Here is a 26,045-nt window from a genome sequence, read left to right on the forward strand (position 1 = left end):
CAAAAATGAAGCAAAAAAACATCAACAAAAACAAAATAATTCAAAACAGACAAAAAAGGACAGAATGACTTAAAAATGGTCTAAAATGATTAAAAATGAGCCCAAATTTAGTTCGAAACTGAGCAAAATGACTCCAAACTTCACTAAACAAAAAACTTATTAAAAAAAACAAAAGTAACAAAAATGGATTTAAAGCGACCCAAAATGATTTTAAAATGTGTCCAAAATGACTCAAAACTTCTCCAAAGTAACAAAAAAAGATAAAAAACTAAAATTGGTCTAAAATAACAAAAATGGATTTAAAATGATCCAAAACGATGTGAAAAATGTGTCCACAATTACGTCAAAACTTCTCCAAAGATAAATATCGATAATTATAATAAAAACTAAAATTGACTGAAAACCTTCCAAATAACAAAAATAGACTTAACATAGCCCAAAATGATTTTAAAGTGTGTCCATAAGTACTTCAAAACTGTTCAAAATGACTGAAAGTCACGTTTGCAGAACTTCTAGTCACAAAAATCCTGTTTTTAACGCAGACATAAAGGAGGAACCAAGAAGAATCTGGACTCTAAAATAACGAAAATGACTTCAAGTGTGTCTGAAACAAAAAATAATGCTCAAAGCTCCAATAAAAATAGTCTAAAATGTCTTAAAGCTTTCCAGAAAGACTCCAACTGAGACGCAGAGGAGCTTCTAATACAATAATAATCATCACCAGATTATAATCAATATAAATAAATAAAATGTTAAATATGTTGGATTTTATTTCAATTAAATCTGCTCCTGTTTTCTGATTTGTCCTTTAGTCTTTTAGTTTCTGACCAGGAGATAAATGTGATCTTGGGATGAGATGTTTACCTGTAGGACCTGTGGGTGGACGGACTGTTGGAGGAATAACCAAACTCCATGGTGTACTGAGACCGGACTGTAGCCGGAGACGGAGGAGGATTCAGGATCTGAAGACACAAAACGTCTTCATCATTCAAAGGAAAATAAAGTCAGACTGAATTATTTCATTTTTATTATTAGAAATAAACATTAATAAATAAACATTTATTAAATGAGCTGAAAGTGAAAAAAGAATTAATGTTTTCATGTTTAGTCTGGAAATTAAACTGAAAAATGTTCTTTAAAAACAGATTACTTTATTACTGTTATAATCATAGTTTTAGACATTTTATGAAGACTTTTGGACTTTTTAATAAAAACATTTGCAGACCCTATACATTTTTCTTACATATTAATAATATGCCAATATTTTAATTAAATTTCATTTTTTAAAAGATTTTATTATTATTGTTTTTATTATTTTTGAATTTTAAAATAATATTCTCTGAAATTTTACCACTATTTCTAGACAAAATATTTTTCTGACATGTATTTTATTATCATTTTAAAATTTTATCTTAATAGTTTTCTGGGATGTTCTTAACATTTTAAAAAATTCATTATTATTTTGTATTTTTATATAATTAAAAAAAATAATTTTACAATTTTTTTTTCACATTCTATTACTGTTTTCAGGCATTAATTATTTGGAACATTTTTCCACATTTCTAAGACATTTTATTGATCTTTTAGGACATTTTAATATTTTTTTTTAAAAATTATGTGACATTTAATATCGGACATTTAATAATATTAATATTTCCAAACCTTGTTCTGATTATTTTGATAAATCTTTTCATTCCCTTCACACAATTTATTAAGATTTTTGGACTTTTTAATAAAATAAATGTGGACATTCTGTCCATTTTTTCGTATATATTAACATTGCACCAATATTTCAATTATTTTTTTCATTTTTCTGAGATTTTAGAATTGTTGTTGGACGTAATACTTTTTATAATATTCTTAGAAATTTTATATTAATATTTCTAGACAAAATATTTTTCTATTTTCTAAAACTACTTTTCATTAACATATAAGAGTTTTCTTCAGCATTAATAAAGTTTTATCCTATTTTAATAGTTTTCTGGCATTTTCTTAATGTTTTAAAATATTTTATTGTCATTTTTAGACCTTTTTTTTTTTTTAAATAAATAATTAAAAATATTTTTCATATTCTATTACTTCTTTTGTGCATTTTCCAAATTATTTTCAACATTTTTCTGGATTTGTAAGACATCTGAATAATTATATTATTTTTTTAAATTATTTGGAACATTTAATAATCTTTTTCCATTTTATTAATATTTTCAAACTTCATACTGATTATTTTGGTGATTTTTTGTAGATTTTAATAATATTGTTTTTTTTAATTTTGTGCAACGTTTCAATAATATTTTTGGACATTTTATGAATTGTTTTGGTATTTTAAAAATATTTTTCACACATTTTATTGTTAGTTTCAGACATTTTATGAATTGTTTTGGTATTTTTAAAATATTTTTCACACATTTTACTAATATTTCCTTCATGTTTCTACCAGAATCAGCAGATCTTTGATCAAACGTCCGTCAGCGGCAGAATTAAACCTCTACACAAGGTGTGTGAGGGTTCCTCACCGGGGGAAAGTAGGTTCCTTTGGTGCTGGACGAGCTGCTGGACGAAGCTCCGGTGACGTGAGCTCGATCGTACGGAGGCCCACTGCTGCCGCCCATGATGCTCAGAGAGCCAATGACAGACTTCCCTCTGGACATACCTGATAGGTGAGACAGCAGAGTCGGGGTGTTACTGAGAGCTGCGTCTTCCTGGTTCTAATCCACCTGGCGGCTCAGGTGACGTCTCACCTGGCAGAGAGCTGGACAGGGAGCTGGGATGCGGGACGTAGCCGAGCGGCACCGAGGACGGACCGTGGACCACGAAGTCGTTGGTGACCGTCTCCCCGTCGTCCTTCATCTGAGGACAGAGGACGCGCTGACACACGAAGTAGATGGCTCCCACCACGAACAGCGCCATGACCACGCCCACGATGGAGCTGATGGTATTGTTGGGGGGCGGAGGAGGCTCCTCGGTCGGGTCTGGAACCACAGAAGAAGAAAACCAGACGCACAACGTTTAACAGCTGGACAGTCGATAATACAAAGGACCAACGTTTGTTTGGTTTCAGTGTAGATTCATCCAGGACAGCGCTAATGGTAGGACACAACTGGACTTCTCTGGTAGGTTCTTGAAGACGTTTCCGTCTTCAAGAACCTACCAGAGAAGTCCAGTTTGGTCCTGCTAAAAGAAAAGTTGGTATAATCGTAGGGGCTTCAGAAGAAACCAACTACTTGATTTCTACATCAACAATCTACCGGAGAAGTCCAGTTGGTTTCTACAGAAGCTCCTACGATTATACCAACTTTTCTTTTAGTAGGAACCAACTCGACATCTCTGGGAGTTTCTTGAAGTTATTTCTGTCTTCAAGAACCTCCCAGAGATGTCCAGTTGGTTTCTATGAAGCTCCTACGATTTCAATCCTGATTTAAAACAGTGAAACTCCCAAAGTCTTCAGTCTCTGGTCCAGAGTTTAAACTGTGTCGATTGTTTTTATCAATTAATTAACACTAAAATTAAGACAAATAAATCTGATTAAATGTCCAAACAGTGTATTTCTGCTGTTTGTGTTGTTGTTGTCGTCGTTATGGAGACTCACAGCAGCCGATCTCGTCAGAGTTGTCAGTACAGTCCATGTTGTGGTCGCACTTCTTGTGTTTCCCGATGCACTGACCGTTGGAGCAGGTGAACTGATCAGCAGGACATCGGACTGGAAGAGGAGCAGCAGGTTAGCCATCAATAATAACACCTGATCATCTAAAGGTAACACTTGATAATCTCCAGGTAACATCTGACCATCTCCAGGTAACATGTGACATTCTACAGGTAACATCTGACCATCTACAGGTAACATCTGACCATCTAAAGGTAACACCTGACCTTCTACAGGTAACATCTGCCCATCTACAGGTAACATCTGCCCATCTAAAGGTAACATCTGCCCATCTACAGGTAACATCTGACCTTCTACAGGTAACATCTGTCCATCTCCAGGTAACATCTGACCATCTCCAGGTAAAATCTGACCTTCTCCAGGTAACATCTGACCATCTCCAGGTAACATCTGACCTTCTACAGGTAACATCTGACCATCTCCACGTAACATCTGACCTTCTACATGTAACATGTGACCATCTCCGGTAACATCTGCCCATCTCCAGATAAAATCTGACCATCTCCAGGTAACATCTGACCTTCTACATGTAACATCTGACCATCTCCAGGTAACATCTGACCATCTACAGGTGTCTCTTACCTTCACACTTGTTCTCATCGGACCGGTCCTGACAGTTGATCTCTCCATTGCAGCGGAGGCTCAGGTCGATGCACTGCCGGCTGTCACACTGGAACTCGGACTCGGAGCAGACGGGACAATCCTCCTCATCGCTGCTGTCATCACACTCTGGATAACCGTCACACCTCCAGGCCTGAGGGATGCAGTCCACCTCCCCGGAGGTACAGGAGAACTGCTCTGGAGAACAGGTGGGCGGCTCTGGAGATCGAGAGGACCGATCAATACAGCCGATCAATACAGCCGATCATCAATACAGAGGATCATCAATACAGCCGATCATCAATACAGCGAATCATCAATACAGCTGATCATCAATACTGCCAATCACCAATACAGCTGATCATCAATACAGCTGATCAATACAGCTGATCATCAATACAGCCGATCATCAATACAGCCGATCATCAATACAGCTGATCATCAATACAGCCGATCATCAATACAGCTGATCAATACAGCCGATCATCAATACAGCTGATCAATACAGCCGATCATCAATACAGCCGATCATCAATACAGCTGATCAATAGTCGATCATCAATACAGCTGATCAATACAGCCGATCATCAATACAGCTGATCAATACAGCCGATCATCAATACAGCTGATCATCAATACAGCCGATCATCAATACAGCTGATCATCAATACAGCCGATCAATACAGCCGATCATCAATACAGCTGATCATCAATACAGCTGATCATCAATACAGCTGATCAATACAGCTGATCATCAATACAGCCGATCAATACAGCCGATCAATACAGCCGATCATCAATACAGCCGATAAATATAACTCATTAATATAATCAATCATGTGTCTTGCTGTGTTTTTATCACCTGATGACACTAAAATAATCGAGTATCATCAATAAAATGATCAACTTTGAGCTCCTTTATGGACTTCAAGGACCTGGAACTCTGTAAATATTCACAGTCTGAAGGAAGAACTCTGATCACTATTAAAGAACCAGATGTTCTGAGAAGGTTCTGGGAGAACTCTGATCACTAATAAAGAACCAGATGTTCTGAGAAGGTTCTGGTGGAACTGATCATTGACAAAGAACCAGATGTTCTGAGGAGGTTCTGGAGGAACTCTGATCACTGATAAAGAACCAGATGTTCTGAGGAGTTTCTGGTGGAAATCTGATCACTAATAAAGAACCAGATGTTCTGAGGAGGTTCTGGTAGAACTCTGATCATTGATAAAGAACCAGATGTTCTGAGGAGGTTCTGGCGGAGTTTCTAACGTACTGATCCATAAATCTGAGAGTCTGACATTCAGTAGATCATTTAAGTCATATATATTTCCACTGTTAAAGAACCAGCAGCTGGTTTGTTCATCTACAGCAGATTGAGGTTCTCTGGGGTTCTCTGAGGTATTCTCTAAGGTTCTCTGAGGTTCTCTAAGGTTGTTCTCTGAGGTTCTCTAAGGTTCTCTGAGGTTCTCTCAGGTATTCTCTAAGGTCCTCTGAGGTCCTCAGAAGTCCTCTGAGGTTCTCTAATGTTCTCCGAGATCCTCAGAGGTCCTCAGTTTCCGGTCTTTACCTCCACAGGACAGCTCGTCCGGCAGCAGGACCAGGTGGACGGGACAGGAGCAGCGGGTGGTCCCGTCTCCCTTGACGATGCAGATGTGTGAGCAGCCTCCGTTGTCCCAGGTACAGGGGTGTTTACCTGCAACACAAGGCTCAGGTGAGTCCAGAACCCCCAGCAGCCCCAGACCGGACCAGAACTGGAGCTGGACTCACCGTACTCCCTCATGTCCAGCTCGTGGACGGCGTGGATGTCGCTCAGGTAGGCGATCCGGGCCTGGATCTTGGTGCGGCCCTCCCTGGTGGCCTTGTCGATGCGTTCGATCATCTGCTGCTGCTTGTCGATCCAGTACAGGTGGTTCCCAAACACCGTCAGTCCCACCGGCTGCAGGATGTTGGAGTCGGCGATCACGATCCGGTTGGCTCCTAAAAACATTTCAAAATAAGAGCGACGGGGAAAGGAAACAAACAAAAACAAGGTTGTAGGGCAGAAAACTGGAGGAGCAGAAGCAACAGAATGGGACAATCTGAGGTAGGCGGGAGGGAGGACAATGACCAACAGGTCAGCTGGAGCTCAGAGTGACATCAGACAGACCTTAGAGACAGGAAAGACACGTATACTCTATATATACTCTATAAATGTCTACTATTCCGAATCAACCATCTCTGGATTTTGTTTTAAGACAGAATTTAAGAAAAAGTCTGACTTTTGTTAGAATCTAAATGCTTTACAGAAGCAGAAACTTTTAAGTTTTAGTCCTAAAACTTGAGCCTTAAGTCAAACTTCAGTTTTTTAAATCCAACATTAATAATTCGGACTTCATCGGTCTGTAAATCCGACTGTTGGGATTTAAACTGGAATTATTCCAGTCACTAAGTTTTCAGAGGCAGATCAAGAAAACAACTGAAGGTTGAAATATTCAAGTTAAAATGTTGTTTAAAGGAAGAACGAGAAAAAAATAAAGTCACTTATTTTTTCTACAACTTTGAAGGAACAAAAGTTTTCTGTGTTAAAAAACCAACAAAGTTGTTCTAAATTAAAGTTTAGTTTGACTTTTTAAATGTTTGTTTTATCAGAAAAGTTGAGTCAGTTTTATCAATATTCTAACTAGTTATTAGTTAAACATTAAAGTTTCTGTGCTCTGCTTCATCATAACGGAGAGAATAATCCGACAGTCGCTGGTTTTTACTCAAACTTGGTTCAGTTCCAGTCGGTTGTTTCTCTAAATGTCCAGCAGGAGGCGCCACACGTTCAGTCAGAGGATAGAAAGACGCTTTTAGTTCCCTCAACCTGAACTACTTCTGATCTCTGTCAGCTTCAAGGATCTTTTTTCATCTTCTCACCTTTTTACTCATGATTTTAGTGGCTTTTCTTTCTGTTAAACTCTTTGATTGTGAAGGAAACAGTTTTATGAATAAAGTTTATTAATATCTGACCACAGATTTATTCTCCCTGATGAAGACATTCTGTGGTTTCTCAAACCTTCTTCACGAAATATATTTATGGTAAATGTTTGGAGTCACGGTGTTTAAAGCTTGACATCGATGGACCGGATCCGTTTCAGACTGAGGGAATTATAAACTAACACTTCCTGTTTAAAAAAGTGTCAACAGATATGATAATAAATGAAGTATTTTGATTCTGCAGAGACGATCTAGATTGAAGAAACATGAAGGTTTGATTCAAACTGAACCAAATACAGCTGAGTTTATCTGTTCCAAGAGCAACAAAAAGATGTAAAACGATGACAATGTGACACCACACCACCCAAACTTAACACAAACCACCAGCAAAGGAGGTGAAACAAACTAAATCTGGTTCAAAACTAACGCTGATGTCGGACTTCCGGAAATGGCGGAAGAGCCGGCCACATAAATAATCACCTCCCAACAGGTTACAGTATTTTATTGAACAGAAAGTTGTTCAAAAGAATGCCAGGGGGCTCTAGACATAAAAAGAGAGGAAAGACACCAGCGACTATTGAAGAAAACCCAGTATCATTGAGTGATAGTGAAGACAGCAACACCTGGGATAGCAAGCTGCTAGCCGATAGTATGGAGGCTATGAAGGTTAGCATCATCGCCGAAATACATAAAGTACGTATGGACATTACGAAGGAGCTCTCTGAAGCCACTGGCCAGCTTAAAAGAGAGCTTAGCGACTTCAGAGGAGAAATGAACAACCGACTCGGTGTGATTGAAACCGACATCAAGGACGTGACTAGCCGGATGGAAGGAGCCGAGCTCAGAGTCACGGAAATAGAGACCTTCAGCGCCGATGTAAGAGAAGTGCTGTCCCACACTCTTGAATTACAAGAAAATCTCCAGGCACAGGCTGCACAGTGGCGTAGTGGTTAGCACTTTCGCCTTGCAGCAAGAAGGTCCCTGGTTCGCGTCCCGGCTTTCCCGGGATCTTTCTGCATGGAGTTTGCATGTTCTCCCTGTGCATGCGTGGGTTTTCTCCGGGTACTCCGGCTTCCTCCCACAGTCCAAAAATATGCTGAGGTTAATTGATTATTCTAAATTGCCCGTAGGTGTGAATGTGAGAGTGCTTGTTTGTCTTTGTATGTAGCCCTGTGACAGACTGGCGACCTGTCTAGGGTGTCCCCTGCCTTTGCCTGAGTCAGCTGGGATAGGCTCCAGCACCCCCCGCGACCCTAGTGAGGATTAAGCGGTGTATAGATGATTGATGGATGGATGGATGGATCTCCAGGCACAGCTCGAGGACTTAGAGGCACGCTCACTGAGAAACAATATAAGGATTCACGGCATTGAAGAAGGGGCTGAAAAGGATGATTTTCTTGGATTTATGGAAATTTTTATTAAAATGGAGCTTGCTCTCCCCAACACCCTCCTCGGAATACAAAGATGCCACCGTTCATCCGCCATTAAACCTCCCCAAAGTGCCAACCCGAGATCCATCATCCTCTGCTTTCTGGAGTTTAAAACCAAGGAACTCGTGCTTCGTTCTGCATGGAGCAAAAAGGACATCCAATTCCAAGGAAGACACATTTTCTTTGAGCAAGATTATACCAGTAATGCCTTGGCTAAGAGGAAGGCATATGCCCCCATCAGAAAGACGCTGAAAGAGAAAGAAGTGCGTTTCCAGACACTTCACCCTTCATGACTCCCGAGTACATTACCAAACCGGTCCGATGGTTTACAAAGACGCTGCGACTGACCTGAAGAGGAGAGAACTGATTGATGCAGAAACCTTTGCTCAGATAACAAAGCACCGGGAGTCACCTGGAATGAAGACGGTACAGTCTGCGTGGCAAAATGCTGGCACCTCACGACGTAAATGGGAAAGAATCAAGCACATTCAGGAAAGGTTGAAAGAATTCCGACGCAATGAAGACGGCACCAATTAAGGTTTACACTTTCCTGATTGTCATCGAGTGTTAAAGTATTAGTCATCCCTCAACTACATTAGTAATCTTGACCCTTTCGCTGGGAAATGCATGCTTGGTTTTCCTCCTATGCAAGCTGCTCTGTTCGACACAGATCAGAGTTCACGGCTCGCACTGAGAGCGACTCCTTTAGTTTCAAAGGACTTCTCTCTCAACTCAGAAGTAGATAATGCACTTCACACTTGGAAGTCGTTTTTGTTCTACTTTGTTACCTGTTCCCATTGTTCATTAGATAGACCGATATTTTTCAGTTCTTATTTTGACTGTCTAATCCTGGCAACAATTGTATTCTCTCTTTGAAAAGCAAAATGTCTAGACAGAAGTATAATTTTATTACCATCCATCCATCCATCCATTATCTATACACCGCTTGATCCTCACTAGGGTCGCGGGGGGGGCTGGAGCCTATCCCAGCTGACTCAGGTGAAGGCAGGGGACACCCTAGACAGGTCACCAGTCTGTCACAGGGCTACATATATATACAAACAAGCACTCACACATTCACACCTACGGGCAATTTAGAGTAATCAATTAACCTCAGCATATTTTTGGACTGTGGGAGGAAGCCGGAGTACCCGGAGAAAACCCACGCATGCACAGGGAGAACATGCAAACTCCATGCAGAAAGATCCCGGGAAAGCCGGGACGCGAACCAGGGATCTTCTCGCTGCAAGGCGAAAGTGCTAACCACTACGCCACTGTGCAGCCCCTAATTTTATTACCCTTAACGTTAATGGCTTTCACAATCCTATAAAGAGGAGTAAAGTCATAGCCAAGATGAAGCATGAAAAGCAAGATGTCATATTTTGGCAAGAAACACATCTTTCAAACAACGAACATGAAAAGCTTAAAAAATGGTTTAAACATGCTTATTACTCTTCTTATAAAACCGATAAAGCTAGGGGAGTCTCTCTTCTTATCTCAAACCATGTAAACTTCCAATTCACCTCACAAGTTGTTGATGCCGAAGGGCGATACATCTTAGTAAAAGGCTTTATTGATCACAAAGAGGTTACATTGCTTAATGTGTATCGCCCCCCTAGAAGTGACAAACAGTTTACTAAAAAGGTCTTAGACTTATTATGTTTTGAAATGGCAGGGGTTGTGATATGCGGAGGAGACTGGAATATACAGCTGCATCCTTCATTACACTCCTCTTCCAGTATGAGGAAGAGGAGGACCAGAAGCAGTACATGCTAAAAAACTATTGAAAGAGCTCGGTATGATTGATATATGGAGAGACCTACACCCACACAAAAAAATGTTTACCTTTTTCTCCCATTCCCATGCAACCTTTTCTAGATTGGATTATTTCTTCATGTTGAATTCTGACAGGCATAGGATAATTGATTGTAAAATAGGAGTCAGGGATATCTTCGACCACGCAGGGGTCTACCTAACAATACATTTAGATACAAAACTGAAAGAAAGAGTTTGAAGACTGAACTGCAATCTCCTTAATGAGACAGAGTTCCAAAAACATACTCAAGAGGAGTTTGCAGATTACATGTATCACAATGATAATGAAAACATTTCTCCAGGTGTACTATGGGATGCTGCTAAAGCAGTCCTGAGAGGCAAATTGATAATGTGGTCCTCGGAGAGGAAAAAAGAAAAAGAGAAACTAATCTCTGATAAAGTAAAGGAGCTTAAACTTTTAGAAATAGAGCATATGAAAAATAATAATGCAGAGAGTTTAGAAAAGTTAACCTTGACCAGACGGACTTTAGATGAACTTTATGAAAATCAGGTAGTCAAAAAAGCTAAATTTATTAAACAAAACTATTATGAGAATGGACCTAAAGCCAAGAAGTTACTTGCTTGGAGGACACGAAAACAAGAAGCCAGTCACTGTATACATAAAATAAAAAACCCACAAACTAAGAAGATGCAATATAATCTAGAAGATATACAAAAATCTTTTGTTTCCTATTACACAGATTTATATTCCCAACCTCCAGCGGCAAGTCCTGATATCATAGAATCTTTCCTGGATTCACTGGATTTACCTTCTATAGGTATAGAACAAAATAAGAGACTTACACGGCAAATAACAGAAGAAGAAATTAATAAGACAATATCAAACCTAAAAGGAAATAAAATGCCAGGTCCAGATGGTTTTCCATCGGAATGGTACAAGAAAGTAAGGCAAATGATTTTACCAATATTAAAGCGCTGTTTCAATTATGTCCTTGAAGGTGGAGAAATACCACCATCTTGGAATCAAGCCCTTATTTCTGTAATATACAAACCAGGGAAAGACGCAACTGAATGTAGTTCCTACAGACCCATATCAGTTCAAAACTTGGATTATAAAATATTTACGACAATACTGGCCAAACGAATAGAAAATATAATTCCAGAACTGATAGATACAGACCAGACAGGATTTGTTAAAAATAGACAAACACATGACAACATACGTAGAGCGCTTAACCTCATTCATCACATGAAGTCCACAGAATCTGTGGTTCTTAGCCTTGACGCAGAAAAGGCGTTTGATTCTGTTAGATGGGAGTTTCCATATTTGTCTTTTAAAACGATTTGGCTTCAGTACCCAGTTTACCAAGTGTCTAAAATCCTTGTATAGTTCACCTACGGCAAGGATAAAAATTAATGGAGACTTATCAAACTCGGTTGCATTGAAAAGAGGTTGTAGACAGGGATGCGCAATGAGTGCAACTCTGTTGGTACTATTCATTGAGCCATTAGCGCAAGCCATCAGAGAATCACAAAATATTGTAGGGGTCACCATACACAATACGGAGTACAAAATATGTCTGTATGCGGACGATATTCTGATGACCCTAACTAAACCTGACACTAGTCTGACATCATTACTATCCTTACTTAACATATTTGGTTACTACTCTGGCTACAAGTTAAATCTTCATAAAACTCAAATTTTAACGTTTAATTATAATCCTGACAAACAGATGCAAAAATGTTTAAAATGCAATTGGAGCAATGACATAATTAAATACTTAGGGGTTAATTTTCCTAAAGAATTGGCAGATATCAGTATATATAACTATGAACCCCTAACATGTAGTATAAAATCAGATCTGAAACAATGGTTAATTCTCCCAGTGAACATGCACAATAGAATAGATTTGATAAAAATGACAATATTACCTAAGCTACTATATCTATTTTTGGCTCTACCAGTTGAGGTGTCCTCCAAGCAATTTAATGAATGGAACAAAATTATTTCAGACTTCATTTGGGACAAACGCAGACCGAGGATAAAATTTGAGACCTTGCAATTAACAAAAAATAAAGGAGGTAGAGCTCTTCCATGTCTTGAAAGCTACTATAAATCTGCACTGCTTAGAATTCTGATTGCATGGTGTGACCCGTCATGTGATGCCAGATGGAAGGAAATGGATCAAGCTGAGATCCAAATTCCTCTCCCCTCTATTTTAGGGGACAAGCAACTATTACAATCACTCTTACCCAAAGTACCCTCATGGATAAAAACACCATTAAATATTTGGTTAAAAGAACTTAAAGACAAAGCAGTGGAAAAACATGCAAAGATTCTGCGCTGGCCCGCATATGACGAGGCTTTCACGCCAGCAAGAAATGATAATAGATTTAAATATTGGTGTAGTATAGGTATAACTGCATACTGGAAAATATCTAATGACAAAGGATTGGAATCCTTTCAACAATTATCAGAAAGATATAACTTGGAAAGAAATGACTTTTTCAGATATCTTCAATTAAGACATCATTCTAATGCAGATATTAGATCCAAAAACCATGAAAGTTGCTCTTTAATTTTGCTTTTCATTGATGCCTGCAAAGGGAAACTTATTAAAAAACAGGTCTCTTCAGTCTACGCAATCCTACAATCTAGAAAAAAGCTCTCTACTATGCACATTAAACAGAGATGGGAGAAAGAGGTTGGAATCAGCTTAAGTGATGAAGATTGGTTAAATATCTGTAAAACAATCATGACTACTACCTGTTCCTAACTATGGAGAGAGTTCACTTGGAAGAACACATTAAGATATTTTATTACCCCAAAAATCAAGGCTCTACAAACAAAATCTTCTGAACATGGAAACTGCTGGAGGAAATGTGGACAGATATCAGCAGGACACTTTCACATTTTTTGGGAATGTCCCAAGATTGCCCCCTATTGGACAGAGGTAATATTAAATCAATCACAGGACTACAATTGGAAGAGACTTTTTCACTGTTTTATCTTGGAAATTTGCCAACTGGACTAAAAAAGGAGGATAGATATCTTCTGCAAATCTTACAAGCAGCAAGCAAAAAGGCCATTACGCAGAAATTGCTGAATGTGGATCCGCCTAATGTTTCGGACTGGATTGAAATAAACAAAATATACACAATGGAGAGTAACTTTCTCTTTGAGGCAAACCTCAGAAAAAGGACAACGCTATTGGAGAAAATGGAAACAACTTCTCTGTAACTAGATATCATTTGGAGAAAAAGGGAAAAAATCGAGTAGCAATACAATCCTGTATTTGTAAGATCTACGTTCTCTCTTTGTAAACCACACCTTTTTTTTTCTCTCTATCTTGTCGGTCTATCAGTTCATTATGTTTTGTCTCATGCTTGTAAAGAAAAAAAACTTATGAAAAATAAAGTTTAAAAAAAAAAAAAAAAAAAACTAATGCTGATGTCAACCAAACATCATTTTTATGTTTGTTTCAGTAGAAAATAAATAAAAAACAACAACTACCTGCAATAATCCGTTTAATGTCTAATTATTCAGCCCTGCAGTGTGAAAGTCCTTCTGATGAAGCCAGTTTAGTTCATCTCCAAATGCAACACCAACACTGAAAGAATAGAACAACCACAAAAACACACAAAACAACTAAAACGTGGCAGAAAACAACCAAAGCTAAACTCTAACATCAACCAATCATCTTTTTATGTTAGTTTCTCATCAGTAAAATCAGTTTTTTCTCTAATTATTCGGCCCTAAACTGTGAAACTCCTTCAGTTTGTTGATCTCCGAAGAAACACCCTCAATGTGACGCATAATGAGTCAGAGTAAACAAAACAACAACAAGCACACTTTTTCCAGTTTTCTAACCAAACAGCTGCTTTAGTTTGTGCTGTTCATTAATCTGACGGAGCCCACAGCACCCCCTGCTGACAGAACAAACCCAACCCACCTAGTTAGTGACGAGAAAGCTTCCACAACAAATGTCTGTGGAGACGAGGAGGTAGAAGATGAGGAGGTAGAAGATGAGGAGGAGCTGCTGTTCCTCCATCAGAGGAACGTCTGAGAAGATCCAACAGAAACTAAAGTCCTGCAGAAGCTGCTCTGATTGAAACACTCACCTGTCCACAGGTAAAAACACCAAATAATCTAAAACAGCTCAATGAAGTCATTCTGCTCTTTGTTCTGAACAGGAAATACAGCTTCAGGAGACAGAGTTAACAAAATAAAACCCAGTAAACACAGTTGGTTTGATTTTTTAAACAGAAGCAACGTGGAGGTCTGATTTTAAACCATTTTTTAAAAAACTAATTCCTTTATTTCACATCTGATTTGGTAGAACCAGAAGTTTACTTTATAAAAACACAGAACCTTTATTATCTCACTGTCTGACGTTAAATCAGACTAAACGTTTCCTGTTTCAGCTCCGTCAGGATTACCAGACTTATTTCTAGTTGTTCAACGCCACAAGGACAGAGAATTGTTTACTTTTCAAAGTCAGAAGTTTACATTCATAAAAATCTCTAAATCTCTCAGTCATTATTCTGGCGTTTAGCGAGAGAGTTAAGGTTAGAACAGCAGATAAAATAGATGTTTTTATTTAGACAAACTAAACTAACAGACTGATTTGATTTTTGGTTTAAACCTAAAAAACTAAAAGTGATACGACTTCTAGGACACAAAAACTGGTTTTATTGGTTTTTTTATTGTTCAGTTCTGACAAACTGTTTTATTCCATTTTTTGTTTTGAAAAGTGAATATGAAACTGTTTTCCTGTTGGCTTGTTGGAAATGGATCCTTATGGGAAGATTTCACTGAAGAAACTCTTAAACTAAAACAGCTTCATGGAGATGTAAAGGCTTCAGATTCTCAACATACACCACTGTTCCAGACTTTAGGGTCACGTAGAAATGTCCTTATTGTTGAAAGAAAAACAGTTTTTCCCAATAAAGATGCCATTAAATGAATGATAAATCCAGTGTAGACATTGTTAATGTGGTAAATGACTATTGTAGCTGGAAACAGCTGATTTTTAATGGAATATCTCCATAGAGGTACAGAGGAACATTTCCAGCAACCATCACTCCTGTGTTCTAATGCTACATTGTGTTAGCTAATGGTGTTGAAAGGCTCATTGATGATTAGAAAACCCTTGTGCAGTTATGTTAGCACATGGATAAAAGTGGGAATTTTTGTCTGGATGACCCCAGACTTTGGAACGGTGGTGTACACTGAGAATCTAAACACTTCATGTCTCCATGAAGATGTTTAGTCTTTGAAAAGTCGAACTGAGAGTTTCTTCAATCAAACAGAAATCTTCCCATGATGATCCTTTTCCAACAAGCCAACAGGAAAGCAGCTTCATGTTCACTGATGTTTGAAATCCAAACTCTGGTCTGTTTGTAGAGGAATAAAATCACAACAATCCATCAATCAGCTGGTTTGATTATTAAAGGTAATAATAAGGTTCTCCAGAACGTTACTGGAGCCTCACAAACCTTCGTCTGGTAAATTCAATTCACTTTTTAGACAGAAAGTTCAACGATAGCAGTTCGGTAGTTTGTTTGATTTAGCAGCTTTATTGTTATAATTATTATTGTTGTTTTTGTGGTTGTAGTCGCCTGTAGTTGGGTTAAATCTTGAGATAAATCTACCTCCAACCATCAGAGTGTTGTATTATTAAAGTCGCTGCAGTATTTTAAAGATTTTCAGGGACAAACGGAACCTTTTTCTGGACCGAACTTGCATCCTGAACCCGTGGGACTCACCGGAGAGGTCGCTGCTCTCGATGCGTCGCAGGTCCGAGTCCACCCAGAACAGCTTCCCCACCTCGCTGTCGATGGCCAGGGCCACGGGTTTCCCCAGGCCACTGAAGAACAGTACCTCCCGCTCCGTCCCGTCCAGCGCCGCCCGCTCGATCTTAGGCGACCGCTCCAGCAGGTTGGTGAAGTACATGTACCTGCAGAACACAGAGGGTGGTTGGTTCTGGTTTCAGTCTGGAGGAACCAGAACATCTGCACACTCCGTTTGTTCACCACACAGAGAAGAAACCTACAATTATGGATCGGTACCAGCTCACTACTGATAAGGCAGGGTTCTGATGGTTTAGCTCCAGTTTAATCACAGAAATAAAGAAATAACAAAGATCAGAGTTTCCGCAAAAGCGTTGTTTAGTCCCAAGATCTTCAGAACTGAAGATCGGAGTTTCCTCAAACAAGACGTTTGAGGAAACTCAAGAGCTTCCTCAAGTTTCCAAAGATCCAGAGATCAGAGTTTCCTCAAATGTCTTGTTTGACATTGAGGAAAACTTGAAACTTGAGGAAACTCTGATCTTTGGATTTGAGTTTTCTCAGGTTTCCAAAGACCAGAGTTTCCTCAAATTTCAAGTTTTCCTGTTTAGTCCCCACTGAAGAACTGGGGACTAAACAAGACATTTGAAGAAACTCAAATCCAAAGGTCAGAGTTTTGATATTGGGACTGAACAAGATGTTGTGGAAAAATTGAAACTTGAGGAAAACTCAAAATCCAACTCAAATCCAAAGATCTCTGGATCTTTGGATTTGAGTTTCCTCAAACATCTTGTTTAGGTCTGGACTAAATAAGACGTTTGAGGAAACTGTAATCCACAATTTTCACTGTTTTCTGACATTTCAGAGACCAAACAACCAAATGCTTAATCAATATTTACAATAATCTTTAGTTTCAGCACTTTAATAAACCTTCATCAAACCAAACTCGGTTCAAAAAAGTTCCTACTTATTCTAAGAATCAGTAGATTTTAAACGGTCTAAATTCGGTGATTTCAGCTCCTTCAGTGTGAATATTTTCTGGTTTCTTTCTTCTCGGACAGTAAACTGAAGGTCTTTGGACTAAAGACATTTGAGGAAACTCAGATGTTTGGATTTGAGTTTCCTCAAATGTCTTTGTTTAGTCTCAAGATCTTCAGAACTGGAGATCTTGGACGTTTGAGGAAATTCTGGTCCACCTGTTTTAACATTTTATGATATTTTAGACCAAACAGCTGATATGAGATTAATAACATTCACTCTGAAGAAGCTGCAACCACAGAATCATTAGTCATTATTACTGAATGTTACTGGACTGACCCTCTCTCCGGGTTGACCACGATGGCTCTGGGTTTGTCGTGTTCTCCCCTCAGAACCACTCCGACCCGGCTGCCGTCGGTTCTGGTCACGTTGATCACGTTGGTCACCTCGCTGGTCCAGTAGATGAAGCGGCTGTAGATGTCGATGCTCAGATCGTAGAGCTGAAGACCCTGGTTGGGTCCAGACAGGGAGCTGGACACCACCGTCATACTCTGGGGGACACGGGATTACAGATTACTAATTATAGATTATAGATTACAGACTACAGATTATAGATCACCGATTATAGATTACCGATTATAGATTACTGATTATAGATTACATATTAATGATTGTAGATTACTGATTACAGATTACAGATGACAGATTATAGATTACTGATTATAAAGATTACAGATTATAGATTAGAGATTATTGATTAAACTACAGGATTGCACTTAACACATGACAGATTACTGATTACAGATAACAGATCATTGATTAAACTACAGGACTACAGAATCCATCTCAGTATTCAGGTATCAGGATGTTTGTTTTGATCAGTGTTTAACTGGTGAGAAAGACTTTAAAGCTGAAGAATTATTTAAAAGATGATTAGAACAACACTTCCAGGTGGAAAATCGAAACTAGAGGAGCTGCACATTTTCAAAAAAAGGTAAGAAATGTCAACAAATATGATAATAAATGAAGAATTGTGGTGCTACAGCGATGTTCTAGGAAATAGATCAATATTCTCTGAATGTGAAGGAACATGAAGGTTTAAACTGAATAAAACATAGTTTAGTTCATTAAAACTAAGTCTAACAAAACCACAAAAAGATAAAAATCAACAAAAATGTGACACCAAACAACCAAAACTCAATGTTAAAGACCACAAAAAAGATGCAAAACTCCCAAAATGAGGGACAAATGGAGCATATTTAAATGCAAAAGTCAATAAAACATCAATCTTATATTTCAGTCCAAAAGCAATGAAACAAGCAACCATTTGTACTAAAATCACAACTCCAATCACAAACACCTGAGATTAGTTCTCCCATTATTCAGCCTGCAGTAGATGACCTTATGAAACACCTTCTTAAAGTTTATTTATTCCAGCAGATGGGAAACAACCTGAATGTGACATAAAACAAGTCAAATTAAATAAAGCAACCACAAACACACTTCATCCAGTTTTCTTGGAGGTTAGAAAACAGCTGGTTTTAGTTTTTAGCCTCTTCTACTGTTTATCAGCCATGCGGAAAGCCGCCTACAGCAACATCTAAACCTTAACAAAGGTGTAAAATATGGATATATTCATATATATATATATATATATATATATATATATATATATATATATATATATATATATATATATATATATAATATGGATATAATATATCATATTATAGATGAAGAACTGTGGTTCTGTAGAGATGCTGCAGGCTACAGGTTTTATCCCCTGGACAGAGGAGAACATAAAGGTTTGGATCAAACTGAACCAAACACACCTTAGTTTATTTTCTCCAAGTGCAACAAAACCACATAAAGATATAAAACAACGAAAATGTGACACAAAGCCACCAAAACCTAACGCAAGCAACCAAAAACCTAACGCAACCAAAACTTAAAACAACCAAAACTTAACACAAACCACCACCAAAGGAGGTAAAACAGCCAAAATTTGGCACAAAACTAAATGTTAACGTCGACCAAACATCAGTTTTATGTTTGTTTCAGTGGAAAATAAATGAAAAACAATAACTATCATCAATGAAATCATGACTTGAGTTATGTTATGTGCCAAAATAATCCGTTTTTTTTTTTTTTTTAACCAAACCAAACTTTTTCACACTGAAAACATGACTATCTGTCAAAATAATGTCTAGGATAGTTTTGTAATTATTCAGATCACCTCAGACCAGATCCGGACTAGAAGAACCGTCAGGTCTGGACGAACAGGGACAGTTTAAAGAATATTTAAATTAGTTCCAGATGTGAAACCTTTAGTCAGATCTGATCTGCTGCTGTCACAAAGCAGAAAACTGTGAAAATCTGCTGGTTCTTAATAAAATAAAGTGATGGAATAAGAACCTCTGAAGGCCTCCTGTCCAGAGGAACTTCCCATCAGACTGACTCTAGTCTCCGTCCTGTTTGTCACGTTATAGATTATAAACTGGATCAGGCTCAAACGTGCCAAACTCTCCAGAGAAAAGTGCATATTTGAGGTTTTCTCCTACTTTCTATGTTTACTTTCAGTCAGAAACAAATGATTCATGTAAAATCTGGTTTACATATCCAGGACATGTTTAGCAAAAGTCCTCCAAAACAGAGGTGGCGAAGTTGGAGCACATTTATGGGAAACACAGCAGCTGGACGTAGACTGGAAAAACCATCCAGGGAGGGAAGAGTTCCTGAGTGTATGTTCTGTTCTCAGCAGTTTGGGTTTGATGTGTTTAAAGTCCAAAACCTGAAGATCTAAAAACACTTAAAGTCCAGATTCAGAACAGATTCAGACAAACTGGTTCTGATGAAGCTCAGGAAAAGATATTCTGATTAAAGAACAAGAAAAAATGGAACCTAAAACATCTAAACACCAGTTCTAGTACCTGAAACATATAAACACTGGTTGGGGTACCTGAAACACCTAAATGTTAGTTGAGGTACCTGAAACACCTAAAGACCAGTACCTGAAACACCTAAACCTACAGCCGTACCTGGTTCCCGTCCTCCTGAGCCCGGCGGATCACGTTCTGCTTGGAGTCGATCCAGTACAGCTGCTTGTCCAGCGGGTCATAGTCGATGGCTCGGACGTTCCTCAGGCTGTGGATCGGCAGGATGATGTCAGGACTCTGCTGCTCATCGATCACCATCCGATTGATCGCCATCTTCTGGCTGAACAGCAGGAACGACGTCGGAGCTGAAAGAAAAAACGGAGATATTTATAGCACTACTGCAGTCTGTCCTGTGTGGGGCGACAGAGAGGAGGGCTGCTCTGTACGGAGGCCTCAGTGAGACAAATCAGTTACTAATAATCAAACTGATGTATGAGCAGACAGAGGCATCAGTGAGGAGCTGATGAAGCCTTAAGAGATCCTTCTTAGATGATCTGGATCTGGGCAACAAGTAATCAACTATCAGCAACTACGAAATTAGCCGACTCACCACTGCAGGTCTTGTTGTCGTAGTTTAAGGAGAAGTGGGCGGGGCATCCGCAGACAAAGCTGCTGACAGGGACGGCGAGGCAGAGGTGTGAGCAGTGACCGTTGGTGGAGGCGCAGGCGTTCCAGCCACCCTGTCTGGACGAATGGAACACCAGGATGTCCATGACGTAGTCCAGGTGGCCCTGGATCACTGTCCGGTTCTGACCGCTGGTCTTGTTGGCCCGTTCGATGCTGCGCTGGCTCCAGTCTGTCCAGTAGATGTAGTCCTGGTACTGGGTAAGTCCGAACGGGTGGGGCAGGTCGTCGGCGATCACCTCCCGGTCCTGGCCTGCAGGACGGAAACAACCGGCCAATCAGAAGAGAGGCATCAGACGGAAAAAAAAAAAACTGTTTTAATGCAGAAGTTTATCATTATTTATTTACATATTTACTATATTTATTATTTTTATAAACCTGTCGTAAACCAGTGAAAAACCTGCCCTAAACAAGTCTAAAACCAGCCCAAAACCTGCCCTTCTGGTTCTGGTTCTCTTACCCAGCATGTTGGAGGACTCGATCAGCGTCGTGTCCAGGTCGGTCCAGTACAGCCGTCGCTCTGCGTAGTCGATGGTCAGTCCGTTAGCTCGGCCCACGTCAGCCACCAGTGTGATGCGACCAGTACCGTCCATCGCCGCTCGGTCGATCTTGGGCTTCCCGCCCCACTCGGTCCAGTACATGTACCTGAGGACAGAACCGGGTCAGTACGGACCTGAGGGCAGAAGATTAAACTCATCTTTGTGGTTCTCACCCTTCAGCTGGATCCAGAGCCAGCGCCCGAGGACTGTCCAGGTCCTTCCATACCAGAACCTGCCTGTGCTGCCCGTCCAGTTTGGCCACCTCGATGCGGTTGGTGCCGGTGTCAGCCCAGTACAGGTTCTTCCCCAACCAGTCCACCGCCATCCCCTCTGGGTAGTCCAGACCGAACTCCACCACGTGTTCCAGAGCGCTGCCGTTCATGAAGGCCCGGCTGATGGTCTGTGGGTCAGAGAGGACTGGTTAGACTGGAGGGGTGAGGATGGTACAGTACTGGGTCAACAGTATGGTAGTGGGTCAACAGTACGGTAGCGGGTCAATGGTACGGTAGTGGGTCCATTGTACAGCAGTGGGTCAAAGGCACGGTAGTGGGTTAATGATACGGTAGTGGGTCAATGGTACGGTAGTGGGTCAATGGTACGGCAGTGGGTCAAAGGCACAGTAGTGGGTCAACGGTTTGGTAGTGGGTCAATGGTAGGGTAGCGGGTTAAAGGTAGGGTAGCTGGTCAACGGTACGGTAGCGAGTCAACGGTATGGTAGCGGGTCACTGGTACAGCAGTGGGTCAAAGGCACGGTAGTGGATTAAAGGTATGGTAGCGGGTCAACGGTACGGTAGTGGGTAAATGGTACGGCAGTGGGTCAAAGGCACAGTAGTGGGTCAACGGTTCGGTAGTGGGTCAGTGGTAGGGTAGCGGGTTAAAGGTACGGTAGCGGGTTAAAGGTACGGTAGCGGGTCAATGGTACGGTAGCGGGTCAACGGTACGGTAGCGGGTCAACGGTACGGTAGCGGGTTAAAGGTACGGTAGTGGGTTAATGGTACGGTAGCGGGTCAATGGTACGGTAGTGGGTCAATGGTACGGTAGTGGGTCAATGGTACGGTAGGGGGTCAAAGGTACGGTAGCGGGTCAATGGTACGGTAGCGGGTCAATGGTATGGTAGCGGGTTAACGGTATGGTAGCAGGTTAAAGGTATGGTAGCAGGTCAATGGTACAGCAGTGGGTCAAAGGCACGGTAGTGGGTCAATGGTACGGTAGCGGGTTAACGGTATGGTAGTGGGTCAATGGTACAGCAGTGGGTCAAAGGCACGGTAGTGGATTAAAGGTACAGTAGCGGGTCAACGGTACGGTAGTGGGTCAACGGTTCGGTAGTGGGTCAATGGCTCGGTAGTGGGTCAATGGTAGGGTAGCGGGTTAAAGGTACGGTAGCGGGTTAAAGGTATGGTAGTGGGTCAATGGTACGGTACAGGGTCAACGGTACGGTAGTGGGTCAACGGTACGGTAGCGGGTTAAAGGTACGGTAGTGGGTCAACGGTACGGTAGCGGGTCAATGGTACGGTAGCGGGTTAAAGGTACGGTAGTGGGTCAACGGTACGGTAGCGGGTCAATGGTACGGTAGCGGGTTAACGGTACGTAGCAGGTCAACGGTACTGTAGCGGGTTAACGGTCTGCAGGTTTGGACCAAGAGTTTCCAGTACAATTCAATGATGCATGAGTTTGGACAAAGACTTTAAAGTACCAGTTTAACAGTACACATATTTGTGCAGAAGTTCTCAGGTCTCTACAGGTCTTTTGGATTAAAACTTTCTGAAATCAGCTGGAATCTTTTCTGCTGGTTTGTTGTTTCTGAACTCTACAGTTTCTCAGTTATGATGAATAAAGACGGTAGACGTTAAGAAAAGAAGAAGTTTAATGTTTGTATTTCTTGTTTTACCGAAAACTTCCCAAATTACTCAAAACTTAGACTTTTGTGTTAATAATTTACAAGTTATTCCCTTTTCTAATCTCAGGTGTTAGTAAGTCTGAACACCTGAGAGTTTTATTTAAAAGCAGTAGGAGTAGTAATAGTAGTAGTAGTAGTGCTGATAGTACTAGTAGTGTTAGTAGTAGTATTACTGCTCACCTTCAGCGTGATGTCGGTCCAGTATATTCGGTTGTCGGTGACATCAAAGTCAAGCGCTGACGCCTCCTTGACGCCAGTCAGCGGGATAGCCACGTTGTTGTTGTTGGTTTCCAGGGAGATCCTTCGGATGTCGGTGTGGCGGGAAAACAGCAGGAAAGCCTCAGGGACGATGCAGGTTCTCATGTCGGCGATGAGCTCCAGACCAATGGGGCAGCCACACTGGATGCCCTGAGGCTTGTAGAGGCAGAGGTGGCTGCAGCCGCCGTTGTTCTCCGCACAGGGGTTGGTACCTGAGGAGGGAGCGGGGCCAAAAGGTAAGTCCATGATCAAAAGTTTATCATAAAACACATTTTATCGTTTATCATCAAATAACCATTGTGTGTCCTGGTGACATCACTGTGTCCAAGCCAATCAGAAGACTCACCGAAGGTCTTGTGGACGTAGGTGGCCTTCAGGCCCATGAGGTCAGGCAGCTGGTCGATGATGAACTCGCGCTCAGCGCTGCGTTTGTGGACGCGTTCGATGCTGCGGCGCTGCCAGTCGGTCCAGTAGATGTAGTCGCCCAGCAGCGTGAAGCCGAAGATGTGAGGAAGTTTGTCCTCCACCAGAACCCGTCGACCCGACCCATCCATGTTCATCACCTGGAGACAGACCGACAGGTGGAGGTTAGACACCCAACACCAGGACGACCCACAGATGTTTAAAACACTCCTAAAACTACCCCAACCTGATAATTAATAACGCAGCATTGTGGGAGTTTAGCAACGGGCACCATGACAAAGACTTTTGAGGAAGTTAATGACCTCCAACCAGAACTCACTTATTTAAAACAGGACAGCATTTATACAGACTTAAGGCTAATCTAACCAAGTTGATTTTACAGCAAATGTTAAAAATCATTCGTTTTAATAATTAATTGACTTAAAACTATCATTAAAGAAAATGTCTGTGAAGATTCTCAGTCATCAGGTCATGGGAATCGAAGGAACTTCAGTAGAACCCAGCTGGACATCTCTGGGAGGTTCTTGAAGATGTTTCACCTCTCATCTCCGATGAAACATGGTCAAGAACCTACCAGAGAAGTCCAGTCTCTTGGGGGAAGTGGTAAAAACATCTCCAAGAGCCTATAAGAGAAGTCCACGAATTTTTATTAAACTGCACCTGTGAAATATTCTGACTTTTTAAAGAAATTTTTAATAGCTTTCTTTTTATTTTTGTGTCACATAAATTGTTTAGTTGGTTGTAAGTCGGTGTAAAAGTCCTTGAAGTGTGTATAAATATTGTAAATGTGTATAAGAAAGGCATAGAGAATGTCATTAACTCTTCAGGCTCTGAATGTTAGAAGTGATGCTGATCATCCTGTAAAACTAAGATAAAAACAGGAATAAAGTCTTCTAATATTCTATTACTCCAGACAGTGTGTTTGGTATTTACGGTGCCAACAGATCTGCAGAACCAGATTTAATTCTCTCATCTCCTGATTCAGCCCAAATAAATCTAATCAGAGGCTCCGGTTCCCATGATGCCCGGCTGCAGACTGACGGGAGTCTCCATATTGTCCCTCACCGTGGATACTGAGCGTGCTCAGTGGAGCTCAGGCGACTTGGCAGCACTTCGCAGCGCCGCTAATTAGAAGCAACAGCCAGCGCGAACAAACAACGGCAGCACATGGACGCCACATTTCTGCTGCTCACTAACTCTGACGTCTCACTTCTACAAACTGGCAGCGTTTCCACGGAGACGGATACAGACCAGAATAACCCAACCTGAGTCTGAAGGACAATAAAACACCTCCAGATTACAGTGGAAACGAACGGAGCAGCAGATTCACTGTTTACTGCTGGATTACATTTCACATTTCCAGCTGTGTCTTTCTGTCTTTGATGCTTTAATTCCAGAATATATTTCAGTCTTAAAGAAAACAAATATATTTTGGTGGTAAAAGGCTGTAATTAACCTGTCCTTATGCATTCGGACTGCTAATAAAACATTACTGTCCTTGTGGGTCAGGCATATGGGTTCTGTAAAGCATCTCGAGACAATTTGACTGTAATTGGCGCTATATAAATAAAACTGAATTGAATTGAATTGAATTGGATTAAGTTTTGGATTATTTTCTGACATTTTGTGGATCAAAGTTACCTTAAATGTCTTGTTTAATTCAAATATATTCAGTTTACTGTCGTAAAGGAGGAAAGAAACCAGAAAAAAATCACATTTAGCTGAAGTCACAGAATTTAGACTGTTTTTATGGAGAAACTACTCAAACTAATGGTGGATGCTTTCTATCAAAGCACTGTGTAAAGTCTCAATAAAAATGCTGATTACATAAAGTTATTATCATTATCAGACTGGTTCCTGCTGGTGTATAAAACAAATAATGATCCAGACTCCATCTCACTAATTAAACGATTCACGGATTAAAGATTTTTTCTATAAAATGTCAGAAAATGGTGAAAAAATGCTGCTTTAGTTCCATCTTCCAACTCTTCAGGTGTCAGTTTGGTTTCAAGGCAGGAAGTTCCTACCAAAGAAAAGTTGGTAGAATCGTAGGGTCTTCAGTCAAAGCCAACTACTTGATTTCTACTTTAAGAACCTTCCAGAGAATCCCAGTTGGTTCCTACTGATGGCTCTACAATTATAGCCGCTTTTCTTTCGTAGGAGCTTCAGTAT

General features: G+C 40.4%; 1 protein-coding gene across 2 annotated transcripts in view; it reads right to left on the bottom strand.

Annotated features, from left to right (window-relative positions):
• lrp6 (low density lipoprotein receptor-related protein 6) overlaps positions 1–26,045 on the bottom strand; it is a 49,902-nt gene that overhangs the window by 3,760 nt on the left and 20,097 nt on the right. For both annotated transcript variants that reach the window (XM_055006464.1, XM_055006465.1), the window contains exons 8-22: positions 23,797–24,013; positions 23,373–23,662; positions 21,469–21,695; positions 21,217–21,401; positions 20,683–21,009; positions 20,235–20,437; positions 17,536–17,747; positions 16,198–16,388; positions 6,032–6,241; positions 5,832–5,957; positions 4,244–4,480; positions 3,587–3,697; positions 2,739–2,969; positions 2,514–2,650; positions 865–962 (exon numbers count right to left, since the gene is read on the bottom strand). In XM_055006464.1, coding sequence (XP_054862439.1) covers positions 865–962; positions 2,514–2,650; positions 2,739–2,969; positions 3,587–3,697; positions 4,244–4,480; positions 5,832–5,957; positions 6,032–6,241; positions 16,198–16,388; positions 17,536–17,747; positions 20,235–20,437; positions 20,683–21,009; positions 21,217–21,401; positions 21,469–21,695; positions 23,373–23,662; positions 23,797–24,013 — 3,002 coding nt within the window. The remainder of the gene's footprint in view (positions 1–864; positions 963–2,513; positions 2,651–2,738; positions 2,970–3,586; positions 3,698–4,243; positions 4,481–5,831; positions 5,958–6,031; positions 6,242–16,197; positions 16,389–17,535; positions 17,748–20,234; positions 20,438–20,682; positions 21,010–21,216; positions 21,402–21,468; positions 21,696–23,372; positions 23,663–23,796; positions 24,014–26,045) is intronic.

Source organism: Amphiprion ocellaris, chromosome 21, assembly GCF_022539595.1.
Source record: "Amphiprion ocellaris isolate individual 3 ecotype Okinawa chromosome 21, ASM2253959v1, whole genome shotgun sequence".
In the NCBI taxonomy this organism is placed as follows: domain Eukaryota; kingdom Metazoa; phylum Chordata; class Actinopteri; family Pomacentridae; genus Amphiprion; species Amphiprion ocellaris.